The sequence below is a fragment of the Bos grunniens genome, chromosome 2 (assembly GCF_055505025.1).
Source record: "Bos grunniens cultivar Pamir isolate PY7600 chromosome 2, Bosgru_T2T1.0, whole genome shotgun sequence".
Classification (NCBI taxonomy): Eukaryota; Metazoa; Chordata; class Mammalia; order Artiodactyla; family Bovidae; genus Bos; species Bos grunniens.
The window spans coordinates 102,381,843-102,401,316 of NC_141166.1; the positions used below are offsets into that span (position 1 = coordinate 102,381,843).

Consider the following 19,474-nt stretch of genomic DNA (forward strand, 5'->3'; position numbering starts at 1 on the left):
ACCGTGGAAGATCTTGGCTAAACTCTCAACGCTGAGGGACAGGCAGTACAGGAACTCTTTTCCTGAAAAAATAATAAATCAGTTTCTGACCTTGGGAGAAGAAAACCTCTTAGGCCCGAGGATGCTATTGGATGTCAGAACCAAGATAGAACTTTAACACGATGTTACTGTAAGATCACTAATCACCCAAAGTCGATAGGATGAGTGTGTTCATCCTGATACTGGGTAAAAGTAACTTGGGAGAAGATGTGTTGAATCTTAAGAAATCAAGTACAATCCTTAGGGTTATAACTGAATGTTTCATTGTTATAACACTTGAGAAGTGTTATGCATTTAATTTTACTCTAACTACATTTAATTTGTTCATTTATAACTTTATGTATGAAAAAAAATTTTTTAAAGAATTGGTCTGGTAAGACAGATAGGGAAGAGTGCTGAAGAGGTTTTGTTTATTTGTTTTGCTGGGTTTTTTTTTTTTTTGCCTTTGGCAAAAGTTCTATGAGTACTAATTTCATCTGTAAGTGAAAAGTATTTATTATTAGGCCTCAGGCTCACATAAATACAGCAGCAGAAGTTTAAGAAATAAAGTAAAATCATTTTGATAACTTCAACAGATTTCCCCCCCTAATTCCACTCACATGATTTTATTATACCCATGAGCTTTGGAACTAAACAAGAATGTCAAATTTTGGAATTATTTGGGGTGTGAATCTTTCAAATGAAAGTTGAGGAAAATATTATCAAAGACCCATGAGAAAAGTATAATGAGTTCTAAATAGCACAAATGAAACAGCAAATAGGGTCTCACACTAAGAAACAGAGTTAGTGAAAATTTAAGTGAGCCCTGAACTCAGGGAACTGAAATTCCTATTTGGAATATTGTGGCTAACTGTATGGAGAAATGGGATGCTGATATTAGGACAAGATCAAAGGTACATGCAAAACTCAGAATACATTTATCATGACTATCATTAGGTACTTGAGCAGTAATAATTAAAAATGTGCAGAATATCAGCAGTTCAAGAAACGTGTTAATTTGTTACCCCGTTTGTTCGAAGAATCTTGTATATTACCTGTTTGGCAATATTAAGAAATTTATCTAGGTTTCTTATTGTGCAACATGGCAGGAAAAACAGAACATAGTGTTCTTATGAACGCTGTTTCTGTACTCAGATATATAACCACATTTATATTCATTCCAACACTTTAAGGATCCAAAGTAAAGCAAATGTGCCATTTAAGCAATAACAATGGAATCACCCACACACTGAAGTACAGTTATGCAATAACATAACTTCACACATGGAGAAATGGTAGCTGGGGAAAAAATTAGTTCTATAGAAATTGAAACATTCATTTATAGCCCTGAGGATTTAACTTTATTTTTTCCTTATTCCTATCTCCACCATGCACTGAGTTTTATTTATTTAATGATATGTAATTTTAAGAGATATTTAGGAGTTAGAGATAAAAAGACCCAGTGAAATATTTGTGGACAATATAGAGAGGGACAAACCAGGAACTAATTCAGCACTTAGTACTCTGCATAGGTTTTCAACAAATTTTTTGGAAGGTGTAAATGAATATGACTAAATAAATGGACACTGGATGGACTCAATTATGTGTGATTCTGGTTTAGATGCCCCAGGGAAGGTCATGCTGTGCCATAAGACAGGTAAAAACAGAAGGAACGTGTTGAATTGGGGATATGAGAAGGTGTCAGTAAAACATGATGTATGACACTACACTGCTGCTGCTGCTGCTAAGTTGCTTCAGTCGTGTCCAACTCTGTGCGACCCCATAGACGGCGGCCCACCAGGCTCCCCCGTCCCTGGGATTCTCCAGGCAAGAACACTGGAGTGGGTTGCCATTTCCTTCTCCAATGCATAAAAGTGAAAAGTGAAAGTGAAGTTGCTCAGTCGTGTCCGACTCTCTGCGACCCCCTGGACTGCAGCCCACCAGGCTCCTCTGTCCATGGGATTTTCCAGGCAAGAGTACTGGAGTGGGGTGCCATTGCCTTCTCTGGACTCTACACTGACACCCATTTGACTCTATGGGCATTTTTGTTCCTCGGCGTATTCGAGTAATTTTGGAAAATTTGGTGAAGATTGCTTACAATATTCTCATATGAATTAGCTAAGGACTAAATCTAATGTTACTCTTAAAACACATAGGAGATATTCCATTGTATAAAATAGAACTGACAGTGATTGAAACTGTCATTTTCTAAATCATCACTTCTTGTTGGAAACACTGAAAACTGTAAAATTTGGCCTGAGAAAAATTAAACAAAATGATCTGCATAAACTGCATAACATGCAGTACATTTTGTTAAGTAAAATATGATTGAAGATTTCACATTCTTGTGGACACTTAATCTATAAAATTTGAATTGATAAAATTAACTTTGATGGGTAAAAATGTCAAAGCTATTAAAATAATATCTAGTCCAAAAATAATGTACTGTCTTTATGATAAAGTTTAAACAGGAATAACCTTGATCCAGATGAAAATAATGTTAATAAGATACAATTGAAAATATATATAAATGATTTGACAGTGTAGTAGAGGAAACTGATCAATAAATTAAACTGTTAAAATTTGCTCTGGAAATCCTTTATTAATAACAATTCATCTAGGTTAAATCTTTATGGCCAAGGTATTTGTATTTTTAGGAACAGCACCAAAACCATTTATGGGGATGAGAGTGGCAAGGTCAAAACAGCAGAATCAAAATAGGGAGGAACATCCCACACAGCAGCTGCATGTGAGTCTAGAGCTCGAGTCAGAAAGAGCTGCAGTAGAGACTGAGGGCTGGGAGCCTAGCAAGTGTGTGAAAGCCGAAACAGAGGTTATGGATGAAATACTCAGTAAAGAAGGGTGCAGGGAACCCCAGTACTTAAAGGACAAGTAAAGGAAGAAATTGACAGGTGATGATGAAGACAAGGGTGATGATTATGTTTTGTCTCAAGGCTATACTCTCTGAGGGAGCAATGTTTAGCATTGGCATCAGTGTTATTAAACTCTCTTAATTATAACCTGTATCCACATTTGAGAAAATATGAGATATTATAAAACTGAAGTTGTGGTCTTTCAGAATGTACACTTAACAATCGCATAGTCCTGACGCCCAGATGTCAATGGAAGTGTGATCTAGATGTACCATATATTGGACTATATTATACATTTACTTGTCCTACTTTTATTGTTGTCTGTAAAAAGCAATTTAGTCTGTTTATCTTTTAGTTCTTTGATAGAATAAAGCTCTTCTGGATGCCTGCAAAACATCAACCAGATTTTATATATCTAAGGCATGTGCCACTTCGAAAAGTCCATCTCTTCACAGTTATTCAGATGAGTTGCCTCGGCCTTTTGTGGATAATAAAAGTTTCACGAGCTGCTATTGTCTTTCCCATGATGGTATGAAACTTCTAAGTCAGCTCTTTTTCTCCCTCTGATTTTCTGCTCTCACTAAAAATCCATGAACAAATTGGAACAATAGAATAATTTTGAACAGTTATTGGAAACCTTGGTATAAACTTTAGCCACTAAAACCAGTAATTAAGATTGGGTTTTAGATTATATATGAATTTCAGTGATTCATACTAGTTTTATCTCTATCATTCTGAACATTAGTTTGAATTAATTAAAGTTGGGTAGAAAATGTAAACTTGCACAATTTAACTTTAAAGATATACTAGCAAATCTGAAAAGTTAAGGAAACTTTTAAAATTAAATTTTATTAAATATTTTAGATGAGTTTCAAGTATTTCAAAGCTAAAGTACTAGAATTTGAATGACTATAAATGATTAAAATATTATCAGCATAGGTATTAAAGGTTTAATATTCTTAAAGTGTTTTTAAGGAAATGGTCAAAAATATAGTTTTTTTCATTGCTTCTTTAAATGCCTCCTATAATGGGTAGAATCATAGCCACTATTCTGGAGATGTGGTAAGAAAAGAAATTGAAGGAAGCAAAAGTTAGACAATATCTATTATACACACATATATCAAAATTTCACTTTAATATCAGACCTAATTTTAGTTGACTTGTTTCTACCAAAAAAACAAACAAATCTAAATCTCCCATTTATATTTTTTCCTTGTTTTAACATCTTTTATTATTTCCTTCAGGTGTTAGCTCTGGTATTTGTAAGAAAATTGATGGACTTTTTGTTTACCAAACGGGAACTCAGCTGGTTGGATGATTTAATGCCTGAGAGTAAGAAAAAGAAACTAGAAGATGCTGAAAAAGAAGTAAGTCAGAGCAAAATCAATATCTTATAAAGAAAAAGCAACACATGCACAGTAACAGCTTTGCAAAATAAATTATTGTGTTTCTCTTTAGTGATTACTAACAAGCACAGGTGGACTACTTTGAAAGATGAGTGTGTAAAATCATAAAGCTGAAACTTGAACAGAGAGAGCACATGTCTTATATGAGCAAACTCTAGTGAAATATGCAAATACTTTGTACTTCATTATCCTTCGAATTATAAGGTTTATTTTTCTGATTCCTCCCCTTAGGATGGCAGAAACTTGCTGATCCTTAACTGTTTCCAAATTGTGATCAAACAGTGATTGATTTTTGGTTGAATATGTGAGAAGGAAAAAAAGAGACATTATTACTGTTGGTATTTTCCTAGGGAACAAAGTTTTACTCAAAAGATTCTAATTCTAATTAAAAGATAAAATAGTTATTCTTGAAATATTTGCTTTCATCACTTCTTGGCCTTTTGGTTAGGTCAAGTGTGATTTTCTTTCAAAGTGCTTTCAGTTCAGTTCAGTCACTCAGTTGTGTCTGACTCTTTACAACCCCATGAACCACAGCACGCCAGGCCTCCCTGTCCGTCACCAACTCCCGGAGTTTACCCAAACTCATGTCCATTGAGTCGGTGATGCCATCCAGCCATCTCATCCTCTGTCGTCCCCTTCTCCTCCTGCCCTCAATCTTTCAAAGTGCTTTAGGACTGAGTAAATATTGTTTGAGAAACTTTGGGGATTTTATTACTTTCACAAACTACTGATTTATCCTATTCTGTTTTACATGTTAAAACAATTTGTTTTAAGTTTTATGACATTTAAAATTCATGTATAAATCTGGATCTATTTTGAAGGCTAGTAGTCATAATATTTTTAAAGTATTGCAAAGAGTATAAATGAAAAAAAAATGACCAGTACATCATTTAGCAGAATGACTGAGTCCATAAGTTGTAAAACAGAAGAACAAAATTTCTGTATAACTGGAAATGAATTTGAAAGAAAATACTTAGTGAGACTTGTGCATTATTCCCTCCCTTTTTTGTTCTACAAAGCAGTCAGTAAATGTATTTGGTTTCCTCTCTGTGGTATATTTTCTCAAGCCATGGGCATATTCCTCTTTCTTCTGAGGAATTTGTTTGCAAACATTTCAATGGTCTTAGGTTTTACTTAACCATTAGATGAGTCCAGATTAGGCCATGAAGTCTAATGGGATTTCTGCTCAGATGTTTCTACAAACATCTCTACATAATATGTGACTGGCATTTCTTCACATTTCCATGGTGAAGAGCTTGTCCTATATGTTGTAGAAGACATACTTTGAATTATACTTCTAGGCATACTAAGGCAAATCACTCCAGTATTCTTGCCTCAAGAACCTCATGAACTGTATGAAAAGTAATACTGATATAATGTTGAAAATGTCAATATAAAGTTATCAAGCATCTTTATTTTTCTAAGGTTGATATACTCATATTTAAGTATGAGAAATTAAAAAAAAATAGTGCTTTAACTATTTTTCTGTTTTTTCTAAGCTTTAACTACTTTTCTAAGTTTATACTCTCATTTAAGTGTGAGAGATATTTTAATAGTGCTTTAACTAGGGTATTTGGATAATCTGTATATGATTTTAGGGCTTTATTAAAGGTTTGCTGTCATCCTCAGGTACTATTCAAGAAAAATGCAACAGAATTTGGTATAAAATAAATGTAAATAAAGTGAATATGAGTATAGAAATATTAAAGGCTTAAATTATTCATACTTGACATAATTAAAATTTATTTAGGTTGAAAATAATTTCTAAGAAGTTTCAAATTCTAAGGAAGACAACTTTGAATACAAAACTCATTGACCACAAGGTTTTCCTTAGATTCCCTGATAATGAAAATGTTAAGTATTCTGATGCAGTGACTTGTAAATATAATTTTGCCTTATTTTCCTGCTCTGATTTCCTGTCAAATGTCTTTACTACTTCTGTAGGAATCAGCTAGCAACAGCCCCAGGCATACAATCATATCTTCTACAGCATTCATGTTATGCCATATCCGTACCATGGAGCATTCTTGCCCTTCTAAAACTTTGTAAAAAGAAAAATACCATGTATATATAATTGTTATCGTCTTTCAATCACTGAGCTGTGTCCTACTCTTTGCAACCCCATGGACTGTAGCACACCAGGCTCCTGTGTTCTCCACTATCTCCTGAAGTTTGCTCAGATTTGTGTTCATCAAGTTGATGATGCTATCTAACCATCTCATTCTCTGCCACCCCATTCTCCTTTTGTCTTCAGTATTTCCCAGCATTAGACTCTTTTCCAGTGAGTCGGCTCTTCGCATCAGATGACCAAAATATTGGAGTTTCAGCTTCAGCATCAGTCCTTCCAATGAATTTTCAGGGTTGATTTCCTTTAGGATTGACTGGCTTGATCCATATGAATAATATATACAATATATTATGCTTAATATTTCTTCCCTTTTTTCATTCAAAGAAAATTTCATATTCTTCCTTTATATGTCTGTGAAATAGGAGAAAGCAAATTTGACAGTAATCATAAATGTATTAGAATATGCTATTTCCATTGCTGAGAACCATTCACATAGCTGCATATGTATGGTACTCATATGTATGTGTGCCATATGTCCATTTTGGAATTTAGTAACTTCAGATAGGCAGAGATGCTATGGAATGAGCTTCTAATCTTTTTACATTATAGACTCATTATATACCAATGGTTATTGACTGTTTTATGATTATGTAGGTAAATAATTTAGAAGTAATTAATATTACTAAATCTTCTAAGTATTTTCTAAAAGGATTCAAAAAGAGATAAAGGATTTATTGAGGAAAAGTTACAGCTGTATCCTTCAGTTCAGAGTATGACAAAAAGTAAAGGAAAATGCCTTGCAATACATTAATCAGGTAGGTTTACAGACCTTTAAATTCTCAATTAGATTAATATGATATACTTTAATGTGATCCTCAGTACTTATAAAGAAACAAGTAAACCAATAATACAGTCATGAAATAATCCATAGTAGGACATTAAAATATAGTTCGGACCAGTGCAACGAAAGATAATTCTACATTTGACAACTGAAGAGAGAAAGTATAATTTAAAGATATTAACTTTCTAACCTGGAATTAGTATTAAAAGAATACGATCAGTATAGAGAGTAGGAAGATTTAAGAAGGATTATACTGAAACTCGGAGAGGGCAATGGCAACCCACTCCAGTACTCTTGCCTGGAAAACCCCATGGACAGAGGAGCCTGGTGGGCTGCAGTCCATGGGGTTGCAAAGAGTCGGACACAACTGAGCGACTTCACTTCCACTTTTCAGTTTCATGCATTGGAGAAGGAAATGGCAACCCACTCCAGTGTTCTTGCCTGGAGAATCGCAGGGATGGCAGAGCCTTGTGGGCTGCTGTCTATGGGGTCGCACAGAGTCGGACACGACTGAAGCGACTTAGCAGCAGCAGCATACTGAAACTAAAATTCTGGTTGATTTTCTACTTGGTAACCCAGATTTCGGTATTTCATTTGCTTGAGGCTTATGGACTCCACTGAAGAGTGTGATCTTACTGTAGCATCTTATACCAAGGCCCAGTCTTCCAGGAGAAGACTGGAGAAGACATTTACATGAATGTGGTAAATGAACAAGTTCTACACAAAATGTTGCATTTCTGCAATTACTTAGATTAATTGAGTAACTCTCATTGTGATCCAGAAAGATGGTAAAGAGCAGAAATGTCTCAGCTCACTGAGATTTGAATTTTAAGTAGACTCACCTCTTGTCCTTTTGATGATAGTTACAAGCTTGTACCTTTATCTTTCAGGGCTTTACTATCAGTAGCCCACTTCTGGTCTTATGGCATTGAGAAAACATTAGTTTGACCTTAAAATTCAATAATGAGTTAAGCAGAATAAATAGCTACACAGGCCAGTCCAAGGTCGCAGAGCTTCTGTTCCAAATTTTCATGTACTTCATGCATATGCATATGCATATGGTTCAGTTTTTAGAAAGAAAGGATTATAATCAGGATAGAAATGAATATTGGAACCCTGACATTTTGCACATTGCTCTGTGTAAAGGGAAGACTGCAGAATCAAATTCTGGATGTCCAAATGTGCTCAGAGTACCAACACACTTTACTTCCTACTTCAGTATTCTCTAGGACATTGTACACATTTGACAAAAGGGCTGCTGATAAAGCAGAAAGCCCAGCAGAATGTTTGCTCCTCAGTGAGGGAAGAGGAGGTTAATGTTAGATAAATCCTAGAAATTCAGCTCTGCTCAGTGATCATGATATTGACATCTCTTGGTTTGTGGGAGGTTCACTCCAACATATATGCTATGGGGAAGAAATGGAGGGGTGCAAGTGGGACTTACGATCTGTCTGAAGCAGGCTCGTGAGCAAGGCCAAGATTATACATATTAGAGAGCATATCTTATGCTAAGAAAGATCAGCATCAGTTGTGGATTTAGGAAGCATGGCCTAATTATTGTACAGGCAAATCTTACTTCTAGTTGAATCTCAGAGCAAGGCAAGCATATTATTCTTCCTCAAGCAGTGGTTTTCAAAGTATGGTCCTAGGATCTCTGCTGTATCAGCCAACACCTGTCAACTTGTCATAAATCTGAATTCTTGGACCCTACTCCAGACCTACTGAATCAAAACTCTGGATATGGGCCCAGAAATCTGTGTTAACAAGATCTCCAGGTGATTCTCATGAGTTCTGAAATTTGAGGTATGACCTTTCCTAAACCCCCAGACTCTGTATCACCAGAATATATTCCTCTAAATCCAGAGTTACTCTGTCAGAATTTTTTTATTTTGTAATAATTTTGATAAGTCAATTAGAGAAACTGAATCAAATATGCTGATGAAAAACGTATGTTGCCTCCATCTGTTTATATGAATTCTATATGGACTACTCCTCCCCGCTTTTTTTTCTTTTCAGTTTTCATCGTTCAAGAGAGTAGTTGTATGTATTGGCTCTTCTGCATATTGGAAGTCTTAAGGAATATCTCTTATAGTATTTTATGGTTTACAAATAATTCTACGGGTGTGTATGTATGTGTGTGTGTGTGTGTGTGTGATGTTTGCAGCATTATCTATCCTATTAGTAATGAGGAAGGAGATGCTCAGGCACTTCATGCGTTCTGTTGCATTTCATGTTCTCTTGCATGAAATTAAAGGGGTTGAACTTGATTTCTGAATTTCCTTCCATTTTAAAATTGCTGAATGTTTAATACTCTAGACACCTTTGTGAACATTGGCTCTGTGCTGCTGTTGTTTGTACTTTGAGCTGTTTGAGGACTCCTCCATAGATACAGACTTTACATGAAGAATGCTATCTGTTTCACTAAAGGTAGAGCATTTGTTAGATATCATAATATATGAATTGTATTTTTCACACTATCACAAACCATAATTCAGATTCATGCTGCTGTTGCTAAGTCACCTCAGTCGTGTCCAACTCTGTGCGACCCCATAGACGGCAGACACCAGGCTCCCCCGTCCCTGGGATTCTCCAGACAAGAACACCGGAATGGGTTGCCATTTCCTTCTCCAGTGCATGAAAGTGAAAATTGAAAGTGAAGTCGCTCAATTGTGTCCGACTCTCAGCGACCCCATGGACTACAGCCTACCAGGCACCTCTGTCCATGGGATTTTCCAGGCAAAGTACTGGAGTGGGGTGCCATTGTCTTCTCCATCAGATTCATTATCTAACTTTATATGTAAATCCATCATCAAAACATACCACAATTTACGTCTGATTTTAATTTCCTTTTCTACTTAGCACAGGCCTTTTGCCCCAGCCAGGCTAGTTGTTCGTTATTGTGAAAACATGTCTTATTTATTCCTACCTTTTATTACCTTGTTTCTTCCTACTTAAATTTCTTCCTTTCTATTACCAAACTGATCAAATGAGACTGGCCCAGATACCACTGCCTCTTGTTCTATTCTTTTTACAGTGATCCTTCTTGTCCTCTAAGAGTAAGGTTTATGACTCTATTTTCATTGTTGTATGCCCAGTACCTAGCATAAAACCTGTCATGAAATCATGCTTAATATGTATTTGCTTATTGGATTCATGAATAGCTCCTGAATTATTCTTTTTATTCACTGCATGCTTAGCACATGATTCATACCCAGTAAATGTTTGAGTGCTGTTGAAGAGATTCATTTTTAAGCCTCTGTATTTCTGCTTTTTCCTGGGTATAGAATCAACTGTCCTTCACTTGTTTAATATCAGAACATTTGGCTATCTGAATGAAAAGTTGGTGTTCTCAAATCAGACTGTGAACATTCCTGTAGTCAAATTGGCAAAACCCCCTCAAGTGCTCTTTGGTAAACTTTGATCATCATCCTTGTAGAACTCAGCAGATTTTTGATGGACACTGTGTAAATGAAATGCTGAATGGAACTCATTTTAGGATATTTCAGACTAACAAAGTTAAGGATACCCAGTAAGCTTTTTGCTTTCTCTCTCTTTCCTTGTATCATGGAGATAAAAGAGGTTGTGATTGTCGTGACGGCTAGTGCCTGATTTGACTGCTCCTCCCCAGAAAGTCTCAATTTTTGGCTTCCTCACAGAGCTGCCTGGGATGCAGCCGGCCCTCTATCCCCAAGCTCTGGGGCCCACCCAGCTTCCTTCTGGCACTGAAGGCAGCGGCTGCTCCGCCACCCTTCTCTTCAGATAAGCATGGCTTGGAAATGCTATCTTTAGAGGTGATGAGTTTTTGTTTGGATAGAATTATGACTAGTATAAAGCCCACACATGCTAACAAGCCACAGAGTGCAAAATAATTATTGAAAGTAATTTGAGAGAAAAGTGGAAAATCATCTGAGGAAAAAAACAAAATTGTTCCCAAAGCTTTGATCCAATTTTTTGCTGTTAGATTGAATCTTGAGCCTTCGTTTTCTGCTGCCAGGTAATCCAGGCATTGATGGCACCGTTGTTCTCTTCAGTTCTTTTTTCCCCCCCCAATTTTTACTCTTTATTAAACCTTTCTACCTGGCTTCTCTACATTTTATTATGAGTTGATCAGAAAAGATACTACATACCAATCTTACCTTTCAGTGGACAACCAAGAAAAGAATTACATTTTGCTTCTATTGGTTTTACTTAAACAGCATTGGGGATTGCTGATTATTTTATCTCTATGTCCCTCCATGTGCATCATCAGGGCTTCCCTGATAGCTCAGTTGGTAAAGAATCTGCCTGCAATGAAGGAGACCCCAGTTCGATTCCTGGGTCATGAAGATCTGCTGGAGAAGGGATAGGCTACCCACTCCAGTGTTCTTGAGCTTCTCTTGTGTCTCAGCTGGTAAAGAATGTGCCCGCAATGTGGGAAACTTGGGTTTGATCCCTGGCTTGGGAAGATCCCCTGGAGAAGGGAAAGACTACCCACTCCAGTATTCTGGCCTGGAGAATTCCATGGACCGTATAGTCCATGGGGTCACAAAGAGTCGGACACGACTGAGCAACTTTCACTTTCACATGTGCATTAAGATAACCTTTTCTATAGAAAAAGTAACCTTTTATTCCTGAAAGGATAAATGTGTTCTACCCATGGCCTCAGTGGTGTGCATATAAATTAATATGGTCCATGTATCATTTCCATATATAGAAACTAATCCATTTGCAAGGTGTGGGTCATTTTAGACTACAGATTAGCTCTGCACAAGTGCTTAAATACATAACTCAAACCAATGATACTGTCTACTCACTTTGAGTATGTTCCTCCACATAACATGAGGAACAGGCATAATACATAAGAAATAATATATATCTGAGAGGTCTTCAAAGGAAAATTTTCCTTGAAATGTAACAGAGAAAGAGAATAGAATAAATTCCCATAATGCAAAGGGATAACAGCTACATGTCAATAGTATCACAGACTACAGATATAACACTGGGTTGGTTGGGAGGGTAGCTTCTAAGCAGAGAAATAGCAGATCCCATACAGTCCCCTGACCTCTCCTTTATTACATAGCATAGGTTGGGCAGAAGTATTCTAAGGCCTAAGGCCTTAGGGCTAAGGCCTCAGCAGAGGCTGAGGGCTCAGCAGAGGGGAGCCTGCCTGGTCACAGGTTAGGTCTGTACAGAGAGCATTTCAAGAGAGAAACAAGACCTGCCACCACATTGCCTCATAAATTCGTAGGCTAGCTGAAGAGGAGGTAGAAAACACCATTTCTTTAAGTATCAATAAATATGGCAGTGGTTCTTCAGACTAGGCTGTATGCAAGTTGAGGACCCTAGGGAATAGTCTTGTATGCCAGGAAAAATGACATCAACCAAAGCTGATTTAGACCAGCCTAGCTTCTGCTAAGCTACTGAAAGAGGGAAAGCGATGACTCTCCAGGGCCTTTCTTTTTTTCTCTCTTCAGTTCCCATTTGGTCAGGAAAATGACCTAGCTCTTCATCTCTCCACAACTTAAAATTTCATTTCTCGAGTTAGGGCCAATAATTCTAACAGTTTTAAATGGCCCCAAATAGTTTTCTAAACTTGAACATTCCTAATTGACCCATTTGAAAATAAATGCATGAAATAGGAGCTATAATCTGTAGAAACTACATTTAATTTTTGGTACATGGAAAAAGGCTAATGATAACATTATTGTAAATTAAACTAGGGTGTTTCATGCTACATAAGTTTATCTTCATCCCAAAGATATACTTTTAAAACGTTTGTTGTTCAATTGCTAAGTTATGTCTGACTCTTTGTGACCCTATGAACTTCAGCACACCAGGCTTCCCTGTCCCTCACTATCTTTTGGAGTTTGCTCAAACTCATGTCCATTGAGTCTGTGATGCCATCCAACCATCTCATCCTCTGCTGCCTTCTTCTTCTTTTACGTTCAGTCTTTCCCAGCATCAGGGTCTTTTCCAGTGAGTCAGCTCTTCTTATCAGGTGGCCAAGGTATCAGAGCTTCAGCTTCAGCATCAGTCCTTCCAATGAATATTCAGGGTTGATTTCCTTTAGGATTAACTGATTTGGTCTCCTTGCTGTCCAAGGGACTCTCAAGAGTCTTTTCCAGCACCACAGTTTGAAAGCATCAGTTTTTTGGCACTCAGCCTTCTTTATGGTCCAACTCTCACATCCGTACGTGACTACTAGAAAAACTATAACTTTGACTGTATGGACTTTATAAATGAAGAAATGAATATATGAAACATTTCTACCCTTTGGAGAAGGGTGGAATATTGCATTAAAGAAGAAATCTGAGGCCTAAAACAAAAACGTATAATGAGTCTTAAGTGGAAAGTACTCCTGTGTTCTGGTCCATTCAGGGAGATATCTTCTACTGTCTGTTACCAAGTCTCTAGAGCAATGGTTCTCAGTGTGGTCTTCAGACCAGCATAATCAACATCACCCAAGATGTGTACTTAGGCCCTATTCCAAATCGACTGAATCAGACTCGAGGTACAGCCCAGTAATCTATATGTTTAATAAACCTTCCAGATGATTCTGGTGTAAACGAAAGTTTGAGAACCACTGCTCTATTAAATATGTCTCTTTTGCTTTCTAATAGAGCATTCTGGGAATGTAATTTCAACTTTACAATAATGAAAATGATTACCAGTACATTTGTCCTTGTAAAATTTAGATTTTTGTTTTAATCTGCTTGGAAATTAACCATATTTTATATTGAATGACATGAAGGAGATTGTTGTTAGCATTTAAATTGCTTTGTGGTATGAGACTCTCATTAATTACTTCTGTTCTTGGTAGCTGATACTTTATTGGAAGGACCTGTGCTAGCATTAATAAATGCAAACAAAGTGGAAGATTCTGAGGTTAATGAGATAGTGAAATATTAATTTCTGTTTCTCCTTTAGTGTAAAATGGAGGCTCATCAGATTCACATTGTATATTTTACATTTGTCTTTCCAGGAAGAACAAAGTATGCTAGCTATGGAAGATGAAGGCACAGTACAGCTCCCACTGGAAGGGCACTATAGGTAAGATATAAATGTAAAAACATACCAACTGGAGTAATGTAATATGTTGTTATATATGCTACTTGAGAATTTCATGTGTGTGGATTCCTACTGAGGTTTGTTGAAGTTGTTAGAGTGGAAAGAACTGAAACTGGGTGTTAGATTATCCTGCCCCAGTTTTGCCACCAGAAGCCGCATGACTCTGGCTAAGTAGCTTAAAATGAAGTGAGGTGGGAAACTGTTCTCTTAGGTCTCGTATTTTATAATGAGCATGAAAGTTCTTTCATATTCTCTTAAAGTAGCACCTGAAGACAGATCAGTATTCAATTCTGGAATAAATGAGTTAGGTATTCACTAAAGCCATCAGTTGTAAATGTTTGAACTCTGGGAAAAACATAGGATTTACCCCTACTGAAAGACACTTCCAAAGAGATAATCTATTTCCTGAATTGAAGGATTCAGTTATACTAGTAATTTTAGGAAATATTTATGTAACTCTCCAAAATATGCTAATCTTCTTCATGTGCAGAGACATAGCAAAAAAAGCAAACTCCTCTAAGTTATAATAAAAACGTTTGAAAGTATTTGGCAAAAAATTATATATATATGATCCCAAAGTGCTTAAGGATAATTTAGGGCCATGCCAAGAAAAAAGCATAGAAGGCTTTTGACTAAGGAGGAAATTTTTCATAGCATTAAAAAAATAGGAGTGGATCTTCAGGGTCTGACTGTAAGATCATATTTCCTAGATATAAAAAATACAATTATCATCTACCACTTAAGAGTGAGCATAAGTACAGAGGACATTTTCCCCTGTATCTTTCTTTTTTAAAATAATATTCAAGTTTTAAAATCCTGTTGACTGTTTAGTTGAATCAGCATATTCTCAACTGTATTCTATAGAAATCTGCCTAGTTTCCTGTGGTACCCCTCTTAAAAGGATTTTGTGGTTTAATAAGTCTGAAAAATGTTCTCTACCACATTCCAGTTTAGAGATTCACAATGCATATTGGCATATTAAAGAATCTTAACTAGTATTGGCATTTTTAAAAAAAGTTTAACTTTGTTGTAGCTAGCATTTTTTAAACTCTTTTGTTCACAAGACTCTTTTTCACATAATGTTATGAAAAACTTGTATTCTCCATGACTCTTTTGGAAACTAGTTGATCTCATTCTTTGTTACCAAGGGCTGAATTAATGAGACATATTAAGGAACACAGATTAGGATGTCCAGATTAGGAAGGAAGGAGTCTGTGAGAACTGTTTTGCTCCAGACTCTCAGTGTTTCTCTTAAAAATTTAATTTGTTGCCCTCTTGTGAATGTCCACAGTGAGGGGTATGAGAGTTCAGTTTAGGATTTCTGTAGAACATGACTTTTTCCATAGCAAAGTATCATTTTTACCTGTGGTAGAAAAGAGTACTGATTTCTCACACAGTGACACTTTCTTTGGCTTGGCCTGTGTTTTATCTCTGTTGATATTTGGTTGCCTTTCTGGCCCTGGGAATGTTTTAGAGAGTTCTAAATGGACTTATAATTGGTGCAGTTTTAAAACGTAAAAAAATGCATCCAGCATAATTACAGGCCCTTATATTACAGGCTCCCCCAGCCACTGAATAAAATATTTGTTGAGTGGATACCAAATGTCAGACTTTGTCTGGGTCATGGCGAAACAGCAGAGGACCAATGTTCACAAATCCTTGTTCTCATGAAGCTTGCATTCAAGTAGAATAGAGGTGGGGGAGACAGAAAATACATAAATGAACAAATAATATAGTATATATTTCAAATGGTGAAAAATGAAACAAAAACACAAAGCAGAAAGAGGGATGAAGTTGCTATGGGGAGATGGAAACAGAAATTTTAAATAAAGCAATCAACAAAGGCCTATTGGAGCAGGTGACATTTGAACTAAGAATGGAAAGGGTTATTTATATTTGGTTGGCAAAAATGTTTGCTTGGGTCTTTCCTTAAATTATGGAAAAGCCCTAACACATTTTCAGCCAAACCCATACCATGTAAAGGAACATTATAGGCAGAGGAAGAGAAGTACAAGACCCTGAGGGAGCAGCAAGCCTGTGGGGTATCCCAGGACAATCAGGAGGCATTTCACTGTAGCTGGAGAGGAAAGATGAGGGGAGTAATAGCAGAAGGTAAAGCTGCAGGGGAAGCAAGCAAGGGGACAGAGCCTTAGAGCCCATCCACCGGGCTTTTACTTTGAGTGGATGGGAGCCACTGTGGAGTCTGAGCAGAGGGGTGAAGTGCTATGCTGGTCTATGAATATAGGGACAAGAGGCCCAGCACTGAACATGCAGAACCTAAACTCCGTCATTGGGAAAGAATTAGGAAAACTGTACCCCAAACCAGTTTCTGTATAACTAGAATCTTTCATTTAGATTTTTATTTTTCATAGTTGTGAAATTGTTTGGAGAGAACAATTATTAATAATACTGAATTTTTAATTATCAAAAATTCTGTACAGAGGCATAATACTGTCCTATATTTAGTGTCTATGGATAGATAACTGCAGTTTCTTATTTAATGTTTATTATCTCATTTTGGGTAAACTCCTATCTAGAGATGATCCATCTGTGATCAATATTTCTGATGAAATGTCAAAGACTGCCTTGTGGAGGAACCTTCTGATTACTGCCGATAACTCAAAAGATAAGGAGTCAAGCTTTCCTTCTAAAAGGTTTGAAATCTAAAATAATGTGAATTTGTACTGAACCCAGTCATTTAATGACATGACTCCATGAGCAAAAGAATAGTATTGGTTTCCATTTAACTTAGTTCTAAAATATTTCAGAAAATTAAAAAGAGGTTAGAAATCACAAGGATCCCATTTGTTGGTATGTTTTCAGTATCCCCCTTTCAAATTAAAAGCTCACTCCAAAACTATGACAGTGGGGAGAAGCGGGGTATAAATGAGTTTCAGTGCAGGACACTTTTGGACATTCATTTTGGCCTGCTCTTTGACAGTAGGATTTAGTGTATTCCTTCATCATCCACTTCTTAGGACCCCCTTAGATGTCTGACCATACTTTGCATTCTCCTGTTGTTCTTTTTAAAACCCATATGGCACCTGCAATGGTAATTTTGTATTTAGTTTATTTCCAGTCCCTTATTCCAGCCCTGAAAAATCTTCCCTAACCTTTTTACCCCAAAACTTTCAGCTCCAGAAAGTTTTATGCATTTTTCTTCTCTGTATGCAAACATTACATACAACTCCTATAGCTGTAGATGACAGTTTTAAATGCATGAGGTGGGAAGAATGTGTTCTTAAATACCAAGAGTCATCACAGGATTTCCAAAATGCATTTTCCAGAATTTATAAATAAGAGTTCAAACCATCTTGTCTTCTTAGATGTTGATCTGAAGAAAAATCTCTGTGTTATGCTAATATTTATTATTAAGAGAGACAGGGATTTGGAACAGTGTTTAATTATTAATTTCCTTTATTTTTGTGACCTTAAATTAACTTTTTCTACTTAATTTTTTATATTACGTTTTTGTCATAAGCTCCCCTTCCTAATCACTCTAGAAGCTGATTTCCCAAAGGTAAGACCCTTTCCCTCAAACCTATTCCTTGGTTGCATTTCCTTTTGTTAAGTGGTGTCTTCTAGAAACCTGATCAGCCCATGTTCTTTGTGTGAGTTTTGGGGAGGCAAAAGGCATGGAGAGTCTTGGGCTTAGGTCCAGTATCAGACTGTTTACAGTGTTCCTATAACTCCTCAGCTCTTTAAGAGGGTTTGCAACTTGAGTACTTTTTTTCTGCACGTGACTTATACAAATGCATCGTATATAAATCAATAAATCTTATAGAACTGTATTTTGTAATAACATCAGAGTTATATATTGGAAAAAGAAAATTTATCCCTTGAATTAAGAAATTGTAAAGCTGAGAGCTTCCATTTAACATGCCTCCAAAACTGCAAGCTTTATCTTCATGAGAATTATTTGGAAGCATGGGTTAGAAGAAGAAGCAATATTAAACTTAGAGACTATCTCTTGCTGCTGGTTTTTTGTCACCCCAAAATGGCATGCTGCTTCAGTGTTCTATGTCAAACAGCAATGGATGTGCAGAGAGCCTAGGGGTCTTCACCCCATAAAGCTGGGGATTACTTCCAGTTCTCTCTCTCCCTCTCCCTCTTTCTCTTGCTTTCTCCCCATCTCCCTCTCTTTCCCTCCTTCAGATACCTCCAACACTTGTTCCAAAAATTACTTGAAAGGCTCTTTCAAAGACTTCTGGTTGATATTTTCTGTCTTTTAACAGAGCTTTAAAATCTTCATGTATTTCTTCGCTTGGCTCAAGTGGAAGTAATATTTTATTCTAAGCCATGCTTGATCTTCCTTTCCCAAAGATCCCTGCTGCAGTCTTATAGAGTCATCCTCACAGTAACTCTGTTTTGCTAGAAGTCTTGGAAGAAAATCAGAGTCATGAGAAGGGTAGTTTCTCAAAGATATTGAAATATATGCTTGGGGACCCTTTCTCATTAAAAATATGGCATTTTTCTGATTTTTAAAAATGTGAACCCCGAGTTTATGAGCTCAAAATAAAATTCCAGGCATGAGAATATGTGGGAAATTTGAGGCAATCAAATTTAGAGATTGCTTTTCTTCCTGCAATATAGATGAAAATGCTTTCCCTATTTTCCTTTGGTTCAAGCAGCAGCTTTATGTCATGATATTTTAGGTACTCCTTAAAGTAAATGTCATGTGATGCTTTTCACCAGAAAAATTCAATTGTTTAAAATATCTATGTCAGATTACTTCTCACAGTAGATTAATTCCAGTGAACAATGTACCATGCTTAAAAGCAGATCCAATTTTAAATAGATCATCCTTTATATTTTCATCTAACCACTTTTTTTTTCTTATTCTTTGAACATATGTTCCCACTAGCATAAGATTCAAACTATTGTGGAATGAAAGTGTGCCCAGTTTTCTTTACCTTTAAATGTGATAAAAATCTGTAGCTTTCCATGTGATAAAATGTCTATTGGTTAGTGATTAATGTCTTCGTAATGGTGGAAACTGGCAGAAAGAGTGTGGCTTCTAGAAATCCTAAAACTACCAATACTAGTAACAGCAGCACTCTCCCAAAGCCACTGCTCTCTCTTGGTATCTGTTGGAGGCACTGCAGTTTGACGACTAGGAACTGTAGAAATGCTATACCTGCTGGAGTATCCACCGGCAAGAAAAGCCCTAAAGGCCAGCTTCCCAGGGTCTGACTCTCAAGACCTAAGCCGGCTTCCCAGT

The 19,474-nt window shown here is 36.5% G+C and overlaps 1 protein-coding gene across 4 annotated transcripts in view; it reads left to right on the plus strand.

Moving 5' to 3' along the window:
• The window catches only part of SLC4A10 (solute carrier family 4 member 10), a 343,004-nt gene that overhangs the window by 320,649 nt on the left and 2,881 nt on the right, over positions 1-19,474 (plus strand). For all 4 annotated transcript variants that reach the window (XM_086369819.1, XM_086369812.1, XM_086369792.1 and 1 more), the window contains 5 exons: positions 3,247-3,420; positions 4,136-4,258; positions 14,168-14,235; positions 16,791-16,907; positions 17,735-17,773. In XM_086369819.1, coding sequence (XP_086225945.1) covers positions 3,247-3,420; positions 4,136-4,258; positions 14,168-14,235; positions 16,791-16,907; positions 17,735-17,747 — 495 coding nt within the window. In that variant the 3' untranslated portion in view covers positions 17,748-17,773. The remainder of the gene's footprint in view (positions 1-3,246; positions 3,421-4,135; positions 4,259-14,167; positions 14,236-16,790; positions 16,908-17,734; positions 17,774-19,474) is intronic.